Here is a 17,820-nt window from a genome sequence, read left to right as displayed (position 1 = left end):
CATCTGGTGAGGTGTTCTTCCCACAGCCTCGTCTAGGAAGGATTCAATAAACTGTGGGGTCTCTCACTCATCAACCATTCTTCGATTGTGACTCTGACTGTTTCGGCAGCTGAGTTTCTGCTGGGGGACCAAGATATGCCTGTGCCGTCGAGTACGACGTCGAAATTATTAACGCAATTGAAGCAACCAGGCTGTGGGATCACCTGGGCGCAAGGCGTGGTGGTATCACAAAGAATGAACCACCCCAGGTCTGCCAACCCCTTGCGGCTCATATATTTTCCATCTGATCTTGGGTGAACCTTTGCCCCTTCCCCCCAACACCGCTTGCTTTTGTGCCACAGAAGATGCATAGATGCGATACCATACCGATGGGGTTCATGAGGAATCTCCTGTTTGCGGGTGGTTGGGGGCTCTTTTTACCAACGATGAACCATGACACCGTTGAACCAAAAGCACTGTGCAGCAGGCAGACAGATCTCTCTGTTAAGAGATATATCTTGGCAGTAAACTATGTGTAACTCTTTTTTTGCGGGCGGGAACACGGAGCATCCAGTCAACTTCCAACCCTATACGTGGATCAACATATACCGTCGTGGTGCTTAGCTTCGCTTCAGTTTCGGCAACTTGGCAGTTAGTCACCATGATCATAGAGCCTCTTCTTCTGTCTTGTTGTTCCCTTGCAACCCTATTGCGTCGTTCGGTGTGTACAAGTTACTCCGGGAGAAATATAAGCTTAAACAGTCAAGAACAGCACTGCCACGAACAAGCGAACTTTCAAGGGGACAATGGTCAATCATTGACAGCGTATCTATCTACGGATTGCCGGAGAAACCCCGCCGTGACATCCAAATGATCGCCATCGTGGCCAAGCAGTTGGTGGGTGGGTAGCATAGGATAGGATAGCTCGGGTCTCGCAAGAAAAAAAAGAAGACCAATCTGTTTTATTGAGAGAGATGGAATCATCGACAGATGGTTTCTAAATCCAGAATAAATTCATGCTAGATGCGTCCGAGGCCGGTTGAATGGGCCCGAGAAAGAAAATAAAAAATGAGCCACCGTCCCTCCCGCGAGACACACAAGAGACCCATTGCCGCGACCATGTAGAAACAATGTTTGACTTTCGGGAAGCGGACCGCTCAGGTTGTATCTTTCAGCAGGAAGTCTTTCCCGTCCAATCGAACTTGGCAAACAACTGGTGACAGCGTGGCCGAGATGCCGCCGACGTCGTGATGTTTCCTGAATTAGATCTTTTTTTTTGTTTTGTTTTTTTTGTTTTTACGTTACAGTGGCCACTTGGAGAGGGTTTCTACGGTTTTTTTAGTGAAGCAGTGTTCAACTTGGATGCGATTTTTGGTCTCTTCTTGAAGCTAGTACGATGTCGCGGCAGTCTTCGATCCCACTCATCCCAACGATTGACTCCCAGGTAGGTACCAGTTCCATCCAATATCAATACAATATCTGCACGGGGGGTTGACACAATCCCATCCCTCCCAGCAGGCGCTACCCTGCCACTCCCCCAGGTGATACGAGAATTGGTGCGTTTTCAATTGGTAGCAACCTACCTCTTAGACACGCCATTGGTCCGCTGGTCTCGTGTGAATAACTTCTCTTCTTCGCGTGGGCTCACGTGGAGGCATGTTTTTTGACCGCTCTTCAATCACCACGCATGGAAATGATTCAGAAGCGAATAACACTTTACCCGTGAGCTGTCAGAGACATGAGATTTCTGTCTCAACTGACATGTTCGGTCGGGGAAAGGAATTAAAAAGGTGAAACGGAGCAACACTAAACCGATTCAGCTGGAACTTATCTAAATTTATCTGCGCGCCAAGGGCTCCCTTGTCTTGTGCACGACACCCCGCACTCACACCATGTTCACAAGCAAGCAAGATGATGAGAATGGCGGCGTTGTAAAGAGTATCTGATTGGATGCTATATTGGAGATAATGATATTGATAGTAGGCCGGATGCTCGACGTAACGTGCCATGAGAAGTTGCTTGCTACCAGCACTTGCATGCGGTATACCGTCAATACCGATCTTGAATATGCCCGGCTACCTTCCAAGCACACCAAGACTGAAGAGACCAGAACAGCTGAACCATTGCTCCGTGTCTTGGTCTTCTTCAAACTTCCCGTCTCCCGTCCGAGGAGAACGGGCAGCCGAAGCGGCGTAGCGACAGCCGGTAAGTGCCAAGACCTGGGGCGGCGCAGGAGGGTGAATGCAACTTTCAACGGTTGTGGCGGCAGTTTTCCGCAGATGCCCAACAAAGCCACCCGAAGCAAGGCCGTCCGTTCCCCGATTCACCCGCTCTCTTGCTCCCCGTGTGGAGTTTCTGCTCTTTGGGGCTTAGACTTCTCAATCCCGAGACTTTTGACGATGCTCGATTTTCAGCCGCACATACAAGTTTAGCAGCAAAAGAGTCAACTTTCTCCGAAAGAATATCCCCGCCGTGTCCCCGCGTCAAAGTCGAGCCTGGGCTGTGTTTTGTGTACAACCTGCTAGTCGACGGCCCGGATGGTGATGTGCTGGACAAATGATGGTCCGCCGTTGAGTAGCCTTCAGGGGTGTGTTGATCCGTTCGAATCACGATCCCGCTTCTTCGCAGGCTTGCCCACACCCTCCGTGAACAACAACGCCTGTTTTCAGATCAAGTACCGGTGCACCCACAGCCTCAACAGGCATGGTCCTGCCCCAAGCCTCGAGCGATAGCACCAAACTCGCCGTCTCTGTAGTATTCGCTGTAATGTAACCACTTCATCAACTCGAGATGAATAATAGCTCACTCGGATGGATTGTACCCCGAAGCAAGTTTCTTCCGCATGGTCTGGATAGCTTAGCAGACACCCTCAAGAGTGATATACCATACCTTTCTGGTCACCGAAAAGCTCTGATCTCATAGGTGTCTTGGAAGTGGGCATCCTGCGGCGAAAGAATTGGCGATGACCGAGGTTCCGTGGGTAGACCTAACACCTCCATATGCAGGTACATGGGGGAAAGAAAGTCCATGGCCAGAACAGGTGGTGTTGGCGTTCGCCCCAAGGCCGGTTCGAACAGATTCAAGGTCTCCGTTTGGTCCTCCTCTCGAAGCCCAGAGGAAACAATGCAATCTCCTCGACCGGCTATTCCGTCCTTCCCGATCGGTGCGTGTCGATGTATTGGCATGTCTGGTCGTATCGTAGGGGCAAATCGTTGCCTCGTTGCCGTGTGTGGCACTTTCCATGATCCGACTATGACCTCGCCAAAAACCTCAGTCCATCCTGCTCTCTTTCTCCTGGCCCGTTCTGAAGCTCGATACCACTTTGTGTTGCAGTGACGAGAAGGCGTGCAGATGTTTCCGGAAGAGGTTTAGCCCGCGGCGTTCGAAATGATGGCAACCAGGTTTCCAACCCAGTTGGTCAAAGTTCCTTCTGGCCGACCAAACTCTCTTCTACACCCCCCCCTCTCGTAAGAGGAACCCAACTGATGGTTCATTCATTTGCTTTGCTGATCCAGAGTGAGCGCGAGCGGTTGCGAGATCGGTCGAGGGACTGAGTGCTGCTGCTGCCTGTCTGCTGCTGGCAACCCTCGGGGTTCATTCTTCCCCCCACGACTCAACAAGTTACGTCAGTGTAAATGACTGACATGGCGAGCAAAAGAAGGTAGCGACGGTGACGATGGTGGACGACGAAGCAAAGTCGGAAAGCGAAGACTGGCCGCGTAAGTGTGCTTGCCGTTGGGGTCGGGTCGAGCCCTTCTCTTATGTAAGGTGCATTTTCTCGTTGCCTGGTGTTGGCGTAAGTCGCAGGTCGCAAAAGCTCTGCTCAGCCCTGCTGGTGCGGCCGCTAGGATTTAAGTATTCTCATCCCCCTCATGGATGTTCTACCAGTCATTTCGTGTTCGGCCTCATCACGGCGTCTTTTTTTGATTCTGAAGCCTGGAAGACTGGTGAATTGGGCGTGTTTTTGGACCTAAGGTTGCAGTGTGCTTCCTGTTTGAGTTAATTGGGGTCCCAAGGCCCCTCCATGACCCATTAGTAAAGGCTGACAATGCAGTGGAAAGTCGGACACCGACCACCAAGCATTCGCGTCCCCCGTGGTTCGAATGCGGAAGGTGCTGTCGAAAGCCCTTTTGCCAAAATGCTGGAATGGAATATCGCACTCCTGTTCCCATATCCTGTTGCATTCACAACCCTTACCCAGATTGCGATACTCGTACCCGTTCCCATCATCAGTCACCAGCTGCTAGACCAATATATCAAGCTCCGTCAGGATCCGAGTTGACGGTGGAGATATCCTACAGAGACAGGCCGCTGGCGGTTGGGTATAGAATGTCTAATTCTATTAATGTACAAGTTTTACAATTGTGACGAGATCGTCTCTCAGGCCACCCATCCAGATGCGCCATCAAGAGAGCGATACTCTTAATAGAGACCCTGAGCCTCTCTCCGGGCCTTCCGCTCGGCAACACCCCGCTTGAAGCGGACCTCGGCCCGTCTTCTCTCACCGCCATCCACCTTGTGTCCTCTCTTGTCTTCCCACATGCCCTCCGTCACCTTGAGCACAGCTGCCCTACCGCCCTTCAGTGGTAGAACATATGGACCTGTGATCTTGTCGACACCCCTGACTTTGAAACCCTTCGCCCTGACCTGTTGGCTGAGCGGGAGATCTTCCACCTCTTTGCCCTCAGGCACGTTGACCACATATCGTAACCTCAACTCTGGGCTCTTGACCTTCTCCACCAGCTTCAAAATAGCTTTGCCGCCCTTGACATACTTCAAGTCACCACCAATGCCGTACTCTCCCCTCGCAAACTTGTCCCGCCACCTTAGCAGATACCGCCGTGAGCGTGGTGATTCCACACCGAGCTCCCTCAGTTGTTCAGAACTTAAGCTGAAAAGTGAATCCCATGAGGGAAATTTGGAGGCGTGTGATTTAAGATCGCGGCCGATCAGGGTGAGGAAGGTCTGGACATTGGGGACGAATGGTGTAGGATTCGGGATCCATGTCTTGGGTTTTGGGACAGATGAAGGGGCGGCTTCGGCGGATTGTGAGGATGTCGTCGCAGAGAAGGCTCTGAGTCCGTGGACAGCTGTCGAAACACCAACCGGGGCAGCGGCGGCAGGTCGGAGCAGGAGCCCGAAGGCAGAATGGAGTCGTAGCGAATTCATGTGCGCTGTTGAGAGAATTAGGAGGCCGGACTGGTTGGTTTATAGTACCAGGGAGGTGCTGTGGCGGCGGGGGAACTAACCTATGGAACAACTCCTCCTGACATTCGGTTCTAGTATGTGGTCTCGCCCGGTCGAGATAGCCTCAAGGGTCCTTTGGCGGCAGTCAATCGCTTCCTCTTGTCGGTCGAATGCGCTCCATGGAGTCAAAAGTTTTTCCGTTCAACTGCCATGCAAGGTCCCAGCGCACAGACCACAATCTGGTCTTGGCAGCGGCACTGGTTGGAGGGATTAAAGCATGAGCCAATCACCGAGCTCCAATCTCAACTTATGGTGGGGTCTTCCACTTGCAAGGCTGCACTGGGACTGATATGGCACTTATAAGCTACCGCCCCCCCTCGACCTGCCTTGCTCTCCTCGTTTGACCCAACACTCCTCCAGATCCTGCATGAACCTTTCATCCCAGCGACCTGGCCAGTCCGCGATTCGATCCTTTCAGCCATCACATCGTGAACGCTGCTCCAGCCAGCTACATGTCCATCCCAGCTAGAAGGCGACACCAGCCTGGTAATCGGTTTTATATCACCCTTGACCTTTTGCTCTCGCATAGGCAACCAACGTGGCTCACATACCTGGACATATTCTCGAGACTACCCAGTCGGCCACAAACAGTTGTCTACACGTGAGCTTGACAATGCACCGTTTTATACTCCTCATGTCACTAACCTGCCGTAGATCTGATATTCCATGGAAATTTACCGGGTGGCAGCAACCTTTTCATTAAAAGCTGCCCCCTCCTTATGTAGGGGTGGGAAGTAACTTATCTCTCGTTACTCATCTTGGAAGAATGCGCCCCAAGGCCAGCCGAAGGGCGCAAAGCTTGGCTGCGAGAAGGTCAAGGAAATCATCCCCCGCGGAAGATGCTGCCAACGAAGGCGAAAATGTTACAGCGTTTTTGACGCAGCTTCGGTCCGCCCCTATGTCGGTCTCCAAGGATCAGCAGGGCTCAGAACATCCTGCGAAACGGGCCAAGACATCACGCCATGGTGTGATAACAGTAGCACGGGAATCTCTGTCGCTTCTCATTACCGACGCACCAGATTTCGACTACAATGGACTGAGCACATCCCGAGATGTCAGCAATATCATCGCCTTGCAGGTCTTCACTGCCCAATCGGCTCAGATATTCGTCCCTTCGTCCGATTTGCAACTGATAATTGGACCTCGGACAAAGTCCCGAAACTCAAACTTTCATCTCTCGTTCCGGCTACAAGGTGATGAAATATCCCCAACCTTGAGACCAGCGTTGGAGGTAGCTCAGACTCAAGGTGTCGATCCCGGCGATGAAGGATGTCTGTGGACCGCTGTGGCCATGTCCATCCAGCAGAGCGGTCCAGGCCTCCGTCTTGAGGTCTCAATTGAGATTAGATGGAATGAACAAGTTACAGTTTGGAGCAGCAAAAGGGCTGCCACATCGCCACAGGAGACGCTTCGAAATATCGTGTTTTCGACATGGTACCCGGAGCTGGCCCTGCCCAAGGATAAATTATCCTCGCTTTCATGGTCGCCTCAAGACTTTTACGAGGCTGCATGTGTCCCAGACAAGCAAAGCTTCGATGCAGAGGTCTCAAAAATGGAGGTCCCACGGTTAGAGGCAAAACTGTACCCATTCCAGCGGAGAGCCGTCCAGTGGTTGCTAAAGCGGGAGGGTGTACGGTGGTCTCAAGATGCACACAACGGGGTGGGCGGTGTCGTGCCAAATCCGCCGTCAGATTCGACCGAGTTACCAATTTCTTGGTCGAAGGCTCATGATGTTGATGGCAACACGATCTATTTGAGCCCGCTGATCGGTGCGGTCACAACAGATACCGGTTTATTTGAGGTTCTGGAGGGCCCTCCCGGCGGGATTCTCGCTGAAGAAATGGGTCTCGGGAAGACGCTGGAAGTCATAAGCCTGATGCTTTTGCATCCTCGCCCGGAAACCAATGTCATGGTCTACGACCACTTTCTAGGGAGGGAGCTACTTGCATCATCGGCAACACTGATCGTCACGCCTACTACGCTGCTTGATCAATGGCTTTCGGAGATTCAACGTCACGCACCATCTCTCAACGTACTGTTCTATCCTGGAATCAGAAAAGCATCCAAAGAAGGCCAAGAACTCTCAGCAGAGTACCTTGCTCAGCAGGATGTTGTAGTCACAACGTACGAGGTGCTAAAAACTGAAATATGGGCAGCTTCTGACGAGCCTGTGCGATCGATGCGGAACGCGAAACAATATGAATCGGTCAAGTCCCCTCTTGTACAGGTCTCTTGGTGGCGAGTGTGCATCGACGAGGCCCAGATGGTGGAAAACCGGAGCACCAACGCAGCGCAACTGGCTCGTCGAATTCCAAGGATTAATGCTTGGGGGGTAACTGGTACGCCAGTGAAGGACGATATCCAGAAGGATCTCCGTGGTCTTCTTCTGTTCCTCCGTTACGACCTCTTTGCAGTCCCTGGCAAGGTATGGAATCTCATCTCAAGGCGAGACAAGCAGTCATTCCGAGAGCTATTTCGACTTCTATCTATGCGCCACACAAAATCCATGGTCAAGAGCGAGATCAAGATCCCGCCTCAGAAGCGTTATGTCATCACGATGCCTTTTACTGCTGTCGAGGAACAGCATTATCAGAGTCTTTTCGAGGAACTGACAGCTAGTTGCGGTCTTGATAGGCAAGGCAACCCGCTGAGTGATGATTGGGACCCTGAAGATCCCGCTGTCCAGAGTGCTATGCGTGTAGCTCTCGATCGACTTCGTCAGACAGCTTTGCATCCCGAGGTGGGGAGTCGGAATCGTCGAGCGTTGGGCCAAAAGTCTGCGCCTATGCGGACGGTCATGGAGGTTCTGGAAGCCATGCTGGAACAGAGTGAGGCAACCATGAGGACCGACCAACGTAACCTGCTTCAGTGGCAGCTCGCACGTGGACAAATCCTAGCATGTCAGAAGCGGGTGAGAGATGCGTTGGCTTTGTGGAAGGAGGTGCTGAATAAGGCCAATGGCTGGGTTGCAGAATGTCATCAACAGTTTCGACAAGCTCAGGAGGAGGCACGCAAAGCACGAAAGCCTCGCAACCCGACATCAGAGAGTGATGACGATGAAGAGACTGATGAGGGGGAGCGTGAGGAGTTTTGGTCTGCTCAGGTCGGTGAGGCTCGACGCAGGTTGCGTTCTGCTTTAGAGGTACAGCATGCTGCTGTGTTCTTCTGTGGAAATGCATACTTTACGATCAAGACAGATGAGACGTCGACTGTGAAGGACTCGGATGAGTTCAAAGAGCTGGAGAAGCTCGAGGTGGAAAGCTATGACCGCGCCAAAGAGATCAGAAAGGAGATTCTTCAAGAGGTGTGTCATCACAACTCTGCTTTTTCCGGAAAAAGTGGGATTTGACTAACACAACCTTCAGAGCCACAAGAAGGCTACCAAGCTAATGGAGCACTTGGCTCATCGGGCTGCCGAGCAAAATTTTGCCGAGATCCCTGAATTCAAGCCTCCCAGTCAATCGGGACTCGAGACGAGCAGAATCGTTGATGCCTTGACAGACATCGGCGGGGCTTTGGACGAACAAGCAAACCAGATAGATGAATGGCGAGAGCACGTTATTCAGCTTCTTCTCAAACCGCTGGTCGACGAAGATAACGACGAGGTCACTGGTGAAGAGTACGAGCAATCGACCAAGCTCCAAGACGAGATTCTTGTCTATCTTCAAGTCCTCCGCACCGCTATTGCTGACCGGTCAGCCGCGGTAACTGGACAGAAGAACTTTTTGGTGGAACATGAGACCAAAGTTGCTGCTCGGATGGCGGCTGAGGGAGACGGACCTTTTCCCGAAAAGCTCCTCCAGCTTCTTGCTGAGAGCCAGGCTATCAAGCCTCCTTTTGTTGAGGGACAGGCACTCAGTTCATTGAGAGGGGTGGTATCAGAGCTGCGAGGTTTGACTCTGAAGCTGAGACAAGACACGGCTTCAGGAAGTGCAAGGGCTGCTGCCGAGCTTGAGATTGCCGATGCACTGCTCAAGTCGACAACTAGTCACCAGAATGACCAGGCGAAGGCTGTTGTGTCCATGGAGAAAGAGACAGAAAAGTGCATGGATACGCTCAATGCTCGGTTGGCCTTTTATCGTCAGCTTCAAGAGGTTTCCGATATGGTCGGTGATTATGAGGGCTCTAGAGAGGAGGGACCTCTTCAGACGGCGCTTCGGACGGCGGACAAGCAAGTGCAGACTTTGCAAGGGAAGCTTGCAGCTGCTGAAGCCAAGCACAGATACTGTAAGTCCCTTCATCATGACTATATGTCGAATCACTAGCTAACACTGTTCGTAGTGATCCACCTGAAAGACAGCGAATCAGGCTCCGAAGAGTCTAAGACGTGCATCATCTGCCAATCTACCTTCTCGATCGGAGTTTTGACGGTATGCGGCCACCAATTCTGCAAAGAATGCATAACTCTCTGGTGGAAAGCCCACAGAAAGTGCCCCGTCTGCAAGAGGCAGCTCAACTCCAACAACCTCCACGACATCAGTCTCAAACCTCAGGAACTCAAACTCCATCCCGAGTCAACAACAGCAGCCCCTGCTCCTTCGTCCAGTCCCAACGATCAGCCATCATCCTCCTCCTCCCCCACCAGTCCATCCCAACCCACAACAACAATCTACAGCACCTTCAACCCAGAAAAGCTTTCCCAAATCAAATCCATCGACCTCCCTTCCTCCGGGCCCTCGTACACAACCAAAGTCGACACCCTCCTCCGCCATCTCCTCTGGCTCCGGAGTTCGGACCCCGGAGCGAAATCAATCATCTTTTCCCAATACAAGGAATTCCTCGAAGTCCTCGCTCTTGCTTTCAAGAGGTATCACATAGGGTACACCTCCTTCGACAAACCCAACGGCACCACCTCCTTCAAATCCGACCCTTCCGTTGAAGTCTTTTTATTATCCGCGCGAGCACACTCTTCAGGGTTGAATCTAGTCAATGCAAGCCATGTTTTCATCTGTGAACCAATGCTCAACACTGCGCTTGAACTGCAGGCGATAGCAAGGGTGGACAGGATCGGGCAGGAGCAGGAGACGACGGTGTGGTTGTATCTGGTGGAGGGGACGGTCGAGGAGGGGATATATGATTTGAGTGTGAGGAAGAGGTTGAAGCATATTGGGGGTGGGGGGGGACAACAGCAGCAGGATGATGATAATGGCAAGAAGGGCAAAGGGAAGGGAAAGAGGGCCGGGACAGTGGTGGCAGTGGTGGATTTGGAAGAGGCGGATAGGTTGGAGATGCAGCAGGCTAAGCTGGGGAGATTGATGGGGAGGGACGGGGTTATTGCGGGGGAGGTGGTGGAGGGGGAGGATTTGTGGAGCTGTTTGTTTGGGCATTTGAAGAGGGGGCAGCAGCAGGGGACTGATAGACAGTTGGTGGAGGATCCGGTGACGAGGGGGTTTTTGGCTGCCGAGGCGGCGGAGGGGAGGATGGTTATTAGGAACGGCGAGGGGAGGGCGTAAGTAAGCGGTAAAAGACTAGCGTGATGTTTATGATTGATGAGTACGAGGAACGTTTCTCCACGGCAATATATGGGTTTACAGATTTCGAAAATAAAACGAAGGGATAACTTCCGGCCACACCAAGCGTTTGTTCTGAAGAAGCGCTCTTGGCTATGCAATTTACCGACAGACACGACCAGACAAAAAACCAGAACCGTATCTACATCTACCATATCCAGCCCCCGCTCTTCTCCCTAAACAGACCAGACCAGAGAACCCCAACTAAAACTCCCTTTCAAACATAGCTAAAACCCAGAAAATTAGAAGTTACCGGCCAACCCTCTCTCCCTCGTCACCGGCCTGCTACTGTGATCCGTCAACCCCATCACCGGCCCACCGCCCACTGCATTCCCATACCCCTGAATGGGCAAATGACTCCCGCTACTCTCCCCCCCGCCCTCCTCCATCTCGCTCGCCCCAACATACCTCATGTCCCCCGTCCCATTCCCATACCCATTCCCATACCCATTCCCATACCCATTCCCATTCACCACCTGCCCCCCATTCCCCTCAAACCCCATCCCTTTTTCTCTTGGGTTGTGCAAATTCAAGTTTGGTTGCGTCTTGATCGCAGGCCAGAGATCAACCACAAAGCTAAACACGTACGCCGAAAAGATAAAAGCAATAACCCACTCCAACACCGCGCCGGCGTTGTAGTGCTGGGTGAATGTGCATGACACAAAAGCGATCGCCAGCAAGATTTCCAGAATGACAAATGTTAGTTTGATCCAGAAGGATGTGGAGAGTTGGTGGTGGTGTTTATAGTCTATCACATCACACAAGGTCAGTAACCTGAAAGTGGGGGAAAGGAAGGGGCAAAGAAAGGGGAGGAGGGGGGCGTACGTTGACCTAACCGTTGATACTCCCAACAAATAAAAATCGCCGACAGCACATACCCCCCAATAAACAGCAGCAAAAAAATATTGTGCAGCTTCGGGTACCTCGCCGTGTCGAACACCGAGAGCAAAATCAACCCGACAGTTCCAATGATTGCGAACCCGATGGTGAGAAAGGCGAGGACTGTCTCCGTCCGGGTTTGGTTGGGGACCAACCGGCCTTTGTGGCGGAGGTAATAATCTGCCGCGAAGGAGATGTCGAGGAAAACAGTGGTGAGGACGCAGCCGGTGATGAAGAGGGGCTTTAGTGTTGAGGCGCCGACGTCGGAGATGTAGGCTATTTGTTGGGAGGCTGCCATGGAGGGGTAGTGCGCTCGGGAGACGGGGGGGACGAGCCAGTGGATGAGGAGGGCGAGGAGGGTGGCTAGCCAGATGAGGCCTGCGAGGATGGGGTAGAGGTAGTAGGAGAGATAGGGGAGGTGGCGCATTTTGGGCGGTTGTGAGTGGTGAGCGGTCTAGTGCTATGAGACAGTGGTAGTGTGTGTGTGTGTGTGTGTGTTGTTTGTTTGTTTGATATGTGGTGCCTCCAAGTGCTGGTTGGTGTTGACGACCTCGCCTCAACAACAAACGAGGGTGACACTCTGAATAGTGAGTGGGAAAAAAAGCTGGGATGAAAAATCAAGAGGTGGGAACCAAGGCGATTCAATATGGGACCAGAGAGAAAAGCAAAAAAAAAAAAAAAAACCCGAGGAGACACAACGTGGCTATGGGAGCATCATCGTCTTCTTACCTGTATTATAAGCCGTGTTCCCATCATCGGCATTGCTTGCTTGCGTGTTCAAAAAAGGCCGGAGTTAAGGGTCAGACAAGAGAGAGACGTGCTGCCAGCCTGTGTTTTCTTCTCCTATCTCTCGAAACCTCTTCTGTCGGGAACACGGGAAGCTGCAAGTCCGAACTGGCTATCAAAGTGGTGGTGCAACAGGGACATGAGTTGACAGGAGCATGACCAGATGGTTCGTTTGCCGGTTTGCGTGACGTCAGGAAGGGCCATGCTGGTGACGTGACGCAGTGACTCCAGCGGCGCTGCAGTGTGGACCCTTCCAACGGGCGGGGGAAGGAAGGGGCTCTGCCGATTTATAGTGGGCTTGGCGGATCGAAAAGATACAGCTGACCCCTGTCAACGCTTTGTCATCGGTCTTTCACCGCCCTAATGGAATCAAAACCTTCTCCACACACGGACGGCCACTGCAAGGCTGAACTCCAGATTGACTTTCCAGATTGACTTTCCAACAACCCACGATACATACTGACCACAACCTCACCTCACCACCGCCACCGCGACCATGGCCGTCTCCCCCCTAGTCTACCCCCCCCAACCATCCCTCAGCTCCCCTCACAAACGCCAACCCCCCTCCTCTCAACAAACCTCCAGCAATGGCACCCCAAGCGGTGCTCTCCTCTCAGCAGCCAAACCAATCCTCCCCCTCCCCCGACAAGACCCCTCCTCCTCCACCACCCCCCCTCCCTCCCTCACCCTCGACCCAATCGAACAAATGAACGAGCTCGAAAAGCGCAAATACGTCAAAGGCCGCAAACTAGGCGAAGGCACCTACGCCAACGTCTACTTGGGGCACTCCCGCTCCGACCCAACCTCCCTCGTCGCCATCAAAAAGATAAAAGTCCAAGCCCAATACAACGACGGCCTCGCCCCCGATGCCGTCCGAGAGCTGAAACACCTCCAAGAACTCCGCGGCCACCCAAACATCATCCAGCTCTACTCCGTCTTCTCCTCCAAAGACCAAAATTTGAATCTAGTACTCGAGTACCTCCCCCTCGGGGACCTGGAAATGCTCATCAAGGACGTCGACAGGGTCCGGTACGGCGCGGGGGATATAAAAGCCTGGATGGGCATGCTCACGAGGGCGGTCTGGTTCTGCCACGAGAATTACGTCTTGCACAGGGATATCAAACCAAACAATTTACTTATCGCCGCTGATGGGGAGGTCAAGCTCGCTGATTTCGGTCTGGCGAGGGGGTTCTCCGATCCGGGGTGGAGGATGACGGCCACGGTCATCACCCGCTGGTACCGCCCTCCTGAGCTCCTCTTTGGCGCAAGGCACTACTCGGGCGCGGTGGATATATGGTCTGTAGGCATGGTGTTCGCCGAGCTGATCATTCGAACCGCGTATCTCCCGGGCAACACAGAGGTGGAACAGATCGCGCTGATCTGCAAGCAGATTGGGACGCCGACGGAAGATAACTGGCCGGGCGTGACGCAGTTGAGCCAGTATACCGTCCCCAGCGAGGTGACGCCTGTGTGGGGAAAAGAGGCGTACATGGGACGGTTCGGGGCGGTGGGATCGGAGGGGGTGGATTTGTTGGTCAAGACGTTGGCGTTGGATCCGAAGAAGAGGATCACGGCCAGGGAGATGCTGGAGCACAGGTGGTGGAGGACGGAGCCGAAGCCGACGAGAAAGGAAGATTTGCCGAGGAAGAGCGGGGGGGGGGAAGAAAAGATGGGGGCGGATTTGAAGAGGAGGAATGGGGTTTTGGAGGGGGAGGATAGGGGGAGCAAAGTGGCGAGGAAGCTGGATTTTGGGGCTATGAAATAAGGAGACAGGATGAATACGGAAATATCGCATTGGTCGGCGTTTGGGACATTTGGGAAAGGGCCTCAAGAGGGAAGCACAGCACAGGGTATATGAATGGTCGTATAAACGAAACAAAAGTGAACTACAAGACAGAATGACGGCGCATTCTGTTATTGCTAGGACACCGTTGCCCAACATTACAAACTTGACGCTATTCCCCAAACCAGTGACAAAGTTGCTTACTTCCAGCCACAACACCATTACTAAGACGCCACCCGTACCTGTATTTCACCCCCTCCTCCAGAACCACCCCATCAACCACCCCGTCAGCGTCTCAGTCGTCTCCTACTCCGACAAATTCTCCGAAAACCTCGACTCCCTCCTCCCCCACGGACTCGACCTCCCATTGCTCCCCGCAACAGGAACCCCCAACCTCCCACCCAGCGTCCTCGGCGGCGTCAGCGGACTCCCCAGCTGACTCCTAGCCTCGACAAACTTATCCACCGTATGCCCGTCATCACTACTACTCAAACTGCTCACCGTCCTCTCCGAGACATCCGAGACAGGCACGCTAACTTGCGATATCGTCCTCGCTGGCGTAACCGGACGGACAATCGCAGGTGGAGGAGGGTTCAACCCACTTGCCTCCCCGGGCTCGTCGTGGGGTTGTGGTCTGCCTGCCATCGCGACTTCGTGCAAGGAGGAGCTAGTTCCAAGGTTGTCTGCTCCCGAGGTGGAAGGGCGGTTAATCGCTGCCTGGGGTCGGGAGCCGGCTACGGATGGGGAGCTGGAGTTGTTGTGTGCCAAGCGAGCAAGGGCTGCTCCGCCTATGAAGGCCCCTTTTTTGGCTGTGCTTGGGTCGTTGGGGCCTTCTGCTGCGCTGGAGGATTTGGCGCGAGGACGGGGGAGCCGGGATAGAAGCCAGGTGCGGACTTTGCCGTGGGATTCTCCTTCTGATTTGGGGGATTTTTCAGGTGAGGAGGGTGTTTCTTTGGTGATCTTTTTCCGGCGGGGGAAGTTGATGGAGAGGGCGTGCCGGTGCGCGGTGGTGGGTTGCTTGTCCTCTGTCTCCGGTGATGGCTCGGCGACGGGCTCGACGGCTGTCTCTTCGGTGTCAACTGCTGGTGGGGGGCCAATCACCTCCTTCTCCTTCTGTTTACCCTCCATCGCCGCCAGCTTATGCTCCTGTTTGATGGCTTTGATTTCCTCCTTGCGTCTCTTGTTTTCTTCCTTGAGCTCAGCTTTGCGAGCCTTTTCGTCTTCCTTCTGTTGGTCTTGAAAATGTTAGCAGCTGAGACGCCACTGGAAGAGAGGAGTAACATACCTTTGAGTTTCTTATGTATATCTTGTACCTCTTTCTCTCTCAGCCTTTCCCTCTCAGCCTCTTCCCGCCGTCTCTCTTCTTCCAGACGCTCCTCTTGTAATCTCGCCTGTTCACGTTCAGCCCTCTCGTTAATTTCGTCCAGCAAAGGTTGAACCTTTCTGGCGGCAATCGCGTCCACCTCAGACTGGTCCATAAACTTTCCACCACCGATATCAATCTTTCCAGAGTGATACGAAGTATTGTTCTCGTCGAACCTCGTCTGAGCAGCTATCAAGGCTTTTCGTTCCCAGTCACCCATGGGTTTCGCCTTGATTCCGCCCTTTTCTGCCAGCACCTTCTCGTCCATGTCGTGAAGTTGAGCCCGTACGTTGCGTTGAGCAGCGGCAAGTAAAGCTTGCCGGTCCTTGGCTCGTTTTTCTTCATCGACCTCGGACAGCTTGCTATTCAGTATGGACATTTGCTTCCGGATGTGCTGGGAACGTCGTTGGTCCTCAAGGAGATCTCCGTCACTAGAGGAGCGTTTCCTAGTGAGCCTCCCTCTGATCGTTCCGAACTTGGTGCGGCTTGGCCCTCCCGGTGTTCCATAATAGTCCGACATGTCCCGATTCTTCTGATGCTCCTCCTGCAGTTTAGCAAGGCGTTCCTGCGCCAATCGATATGCTGCCTCCTGCAGGTTATTATACATGACGGGAGGTTCTTCATCGGCATCTAGCGGGCGATTTGGATCGTGTCGGGGGAATGATGAGGATCGGGCATGTGCTTTCGTGCTCTCCTCTGTCCGACGTTGCTGTTGGTTATACATTCTCTTGGCCATGGCCACTGCTGAAGCATGAAGCACATCGGCTCTCTGCTTTTCCTCCACTTCAAGCCTGACAGGTGGGTTCGAAGTAAACATCCTCCTGTCCATGGTGGTGAATGGAACGGTTCCTCCCGTTTCGGATAGCGTTGGTCGGTGTGCTATTGTGGCAGCGCTCAGGGCGTTCGAAGTGGAGTTCGCTTGGTCAGGATATGTCTCTTGCACCACAGGTTGAGGAGTCGACTTTGCTCGTGGTCTCAAACCTGCCATGGCCCCCTTGGCAGCGCGCAGAGAGTTCTGCCTCCCAAGAGTAGCTGGTTCCGGGGTCGCCCCAGCTGCATTTGATACGGTGATGGTTGGCGGCGGCAGCGGTTTGTTAGCACTAAAAGCCAGGTTTGCCGCTGACGACACCCACTGCGATGGCGGTGATGATGGTGCTCTCGGTTGCCGTTGTGCTGAACTAGCAGCCACAGCGGCTTGAGATCCGGCGGTGCCAACGGGCTGGTTCTCACGGCCGATTGGTGATGTCTTGTTACCGGCAGCCAAGAGCGCGGCGGTTGAGGCGGATGTACTGGTGATGTTGGAGTTGGGCTTCCAGACTTCTGTCGGTTTTCTGTTTGCCCAGCCTAGTGTGGCAGCAGCACTCGCAGCAGCAGCGCTCTCGGTCAGTCCAGCAGATGGGTAGCTGGGAAGGTCTTCGGCGTTTGCATATCTCAGACGGCCCGTATTATCTGCAGAGTTGTAAGTTGACGTAAACAATGGGGCAAGTCAGAGGAAGGAACCTCCGCAAGGAACTTACTCGGAGCTATGGGACGAGGTGCGACCCCGTGTGTGGTTAGTGACGCCGACACCATTGCGCTATGTATGTTGTGAATGTTTAGGTATGAAGGTTGCGCAATTGATTGAGATTCGTGAGTGGGAAAACGAAGTTGCACAAGAAAAGCCCAAAGTCCCAGTTCAGGCAGATGGCGGAGATGATTTGCGACTTTACGTAGGCAGTGAGTTGTGCTGTAGCCAAAATTCAATATTCCAGACACAACAAAAGATGCAGGTGATCGGTGAGATGGGGTAGCCAGCTCGGTGGTGAGAATAGGTAGGCAATAGATTGATAGACAGCCTGGTCGGATAGGTCGGTCTCAGCGTTTGTATTGGATTGTCTGATGAGCGCAATCATAAGGGCCGGCAGAGCTGGTCTGATGTTGGGCAAAAGGAAATGGAGCTGGACCCAGTTCTAGGCTATGAGGGCTTGTGTTCCAAGAGATAAGACGGCGTTCATCTCCAGACTGTTGGCCGTCCGGCGGCTTACTGGACAAAGCATCGTCATCTAGCCTGGCCGACGTCATCGCCCTCATCAGCAGCTCGCCCTCTCACACCGTCGACAGCTGCAGTGCAACCCTGCAGTTGACCCGCTGCGAGTGCCAAAAGCAGCTGAGTTCAGGTGGCTTGGGATCCCGGCCCAGCGCCGCCACAGCAACCATCAGCTGCTGCACAGGCCATGGGTGGCTTGGCATTGAGAAAGCCACACATCGTTCAAATACCTGTAGGTCCCCTCTGT

At 53.3% G+C, this 17,820-nt stretch overlaps 5 protein-coding genes across 5 annotated transcripts; 2 read left to right on the top strand and 3 right to left on the bottom strand.

Moving 5' to 3' along the window:
- Positions 1-4,401: 4,401 nt before the first annotated feature.
- FYV4 (telomere length regulation protein) lies at positions 4,402-5,148 on the bottom strand (the record flags this gene model as incomplete). The annotated part of the gene is made up of 1 exon (XM_062876329.1): positions 4,402-5,148. One exon carries the CDS (start codon positions 5,146-5,148, stop codon positions 4,402-4,404), a length of 747 nt encoding a protein of 248 aa, XP_062734916.1.
- Positions 5,149-5,493: 345 nt separating this feature from the next.
- QC761_205960 (uncharacterized protein) lies at positions 5,494-10,679 on the top strand (the record flags this gene model as incomplete). Its single annotated transcript, XM_062876328.1, has 4 exons — positions 5,494-5,827; positions 5,881-8,530; positions 8,592-9,453; positions 9,508-10,679. The coding sequence occupies exons 2-4, from the start codon at positions 5,993-5,995 to the stop codon at positions 10,677-10,679; spliced, it is 4,572 nt and encodes a 1,523-aa protein (XP_062734915.1). The 5' UTR covers positions 5,494-5,827; positions 5,881-5,992.
- A 299-nt stretch (positions 10,680-10,978) lies between these two features.
- On the bottom strand, positions 10,979-12,637 carry QC761_205950 (uncharacterized protein; the record flags this gene model as incomplete). The annotated part of the gene is given in 3 exon segments (XM_062876327.1): positions 10,979-11,183; positions 11,196-11,484; positions 11,562-12,637. The coding sequence occupies 3 exon segments, from the start codon at positions 12,040-12,042 to the stop codon at positions 10,979-10,981; spliced, it is 975 nt and encodes a 324-aa protein (XP_062734914.1). The 5' UTR covers positions 12,043-12,637.
- A 260-nt stretch (positions 12,638-12,897) lies between these two features.
- KIN28 (TFIIH complex serine/threonine-protein kinase subunit kin28) lies at positions 12,898-14,166 on the top strand (the record flags this gene model as incomplete). Its single annotated transcript, XM_062876326.1, has 1 exon — positions 12,898-14,166. The coding sequence occupies one exon, from the start codon at positions 12,898-12,900 to the stop codon at positions 14,164-14,166; it is 1,269 nt and encodes a 422-aa protein (XP_062734913.1).
- A 60-nt stretch (positions 14,167-14,226) lies between these two features.
- On the bottom strand, positions 14,227-17,565 carry EIS1 (Eisosome assembly protein). Its single transcript, XM_062876325.1, has 3 exons — positions 17,065-17,565; positions 15,470-16,996; positions 14,227-15,419 (listed from the first exon to the last, which is right to left on the bottom strand). The coding sequence occupies exons 1-3, from the start codon at positions 17,117-17,119 to the stop codon at positions 14,491-14,493; spliced, it is 2,511 nt and encodes an 836-aa protein (XP_062734912.1). The 5' UTR covers positions 17,120-17,565; the 3' UTR covers positions 14,227-14,490.
- Positions 17,566-17,820: the final 255 nt, after the last annotated feature.

This window comes from Podospora bellae-mahoneyi, chromosome 2 (genome assembly GCF_035222275.1).
Source record: "Podospora bellae-mahoneyi strain CBS 112042 chromosome 2, whole genome shotgun sequence".
Taxonomy (NCBI): domain Eukaryota; kingdom Fungi; phylum Ascomycota; class Sordariomycetes; order Sordariales; family Podosporaceae; genus Podospora; species Podospora bellae-mahoneyi.
The sequence above is the reverse complement of the archived record's forward strand: the minus strand, read 5'-3'. Positions and strand labels throughout refer to the sequence as shown.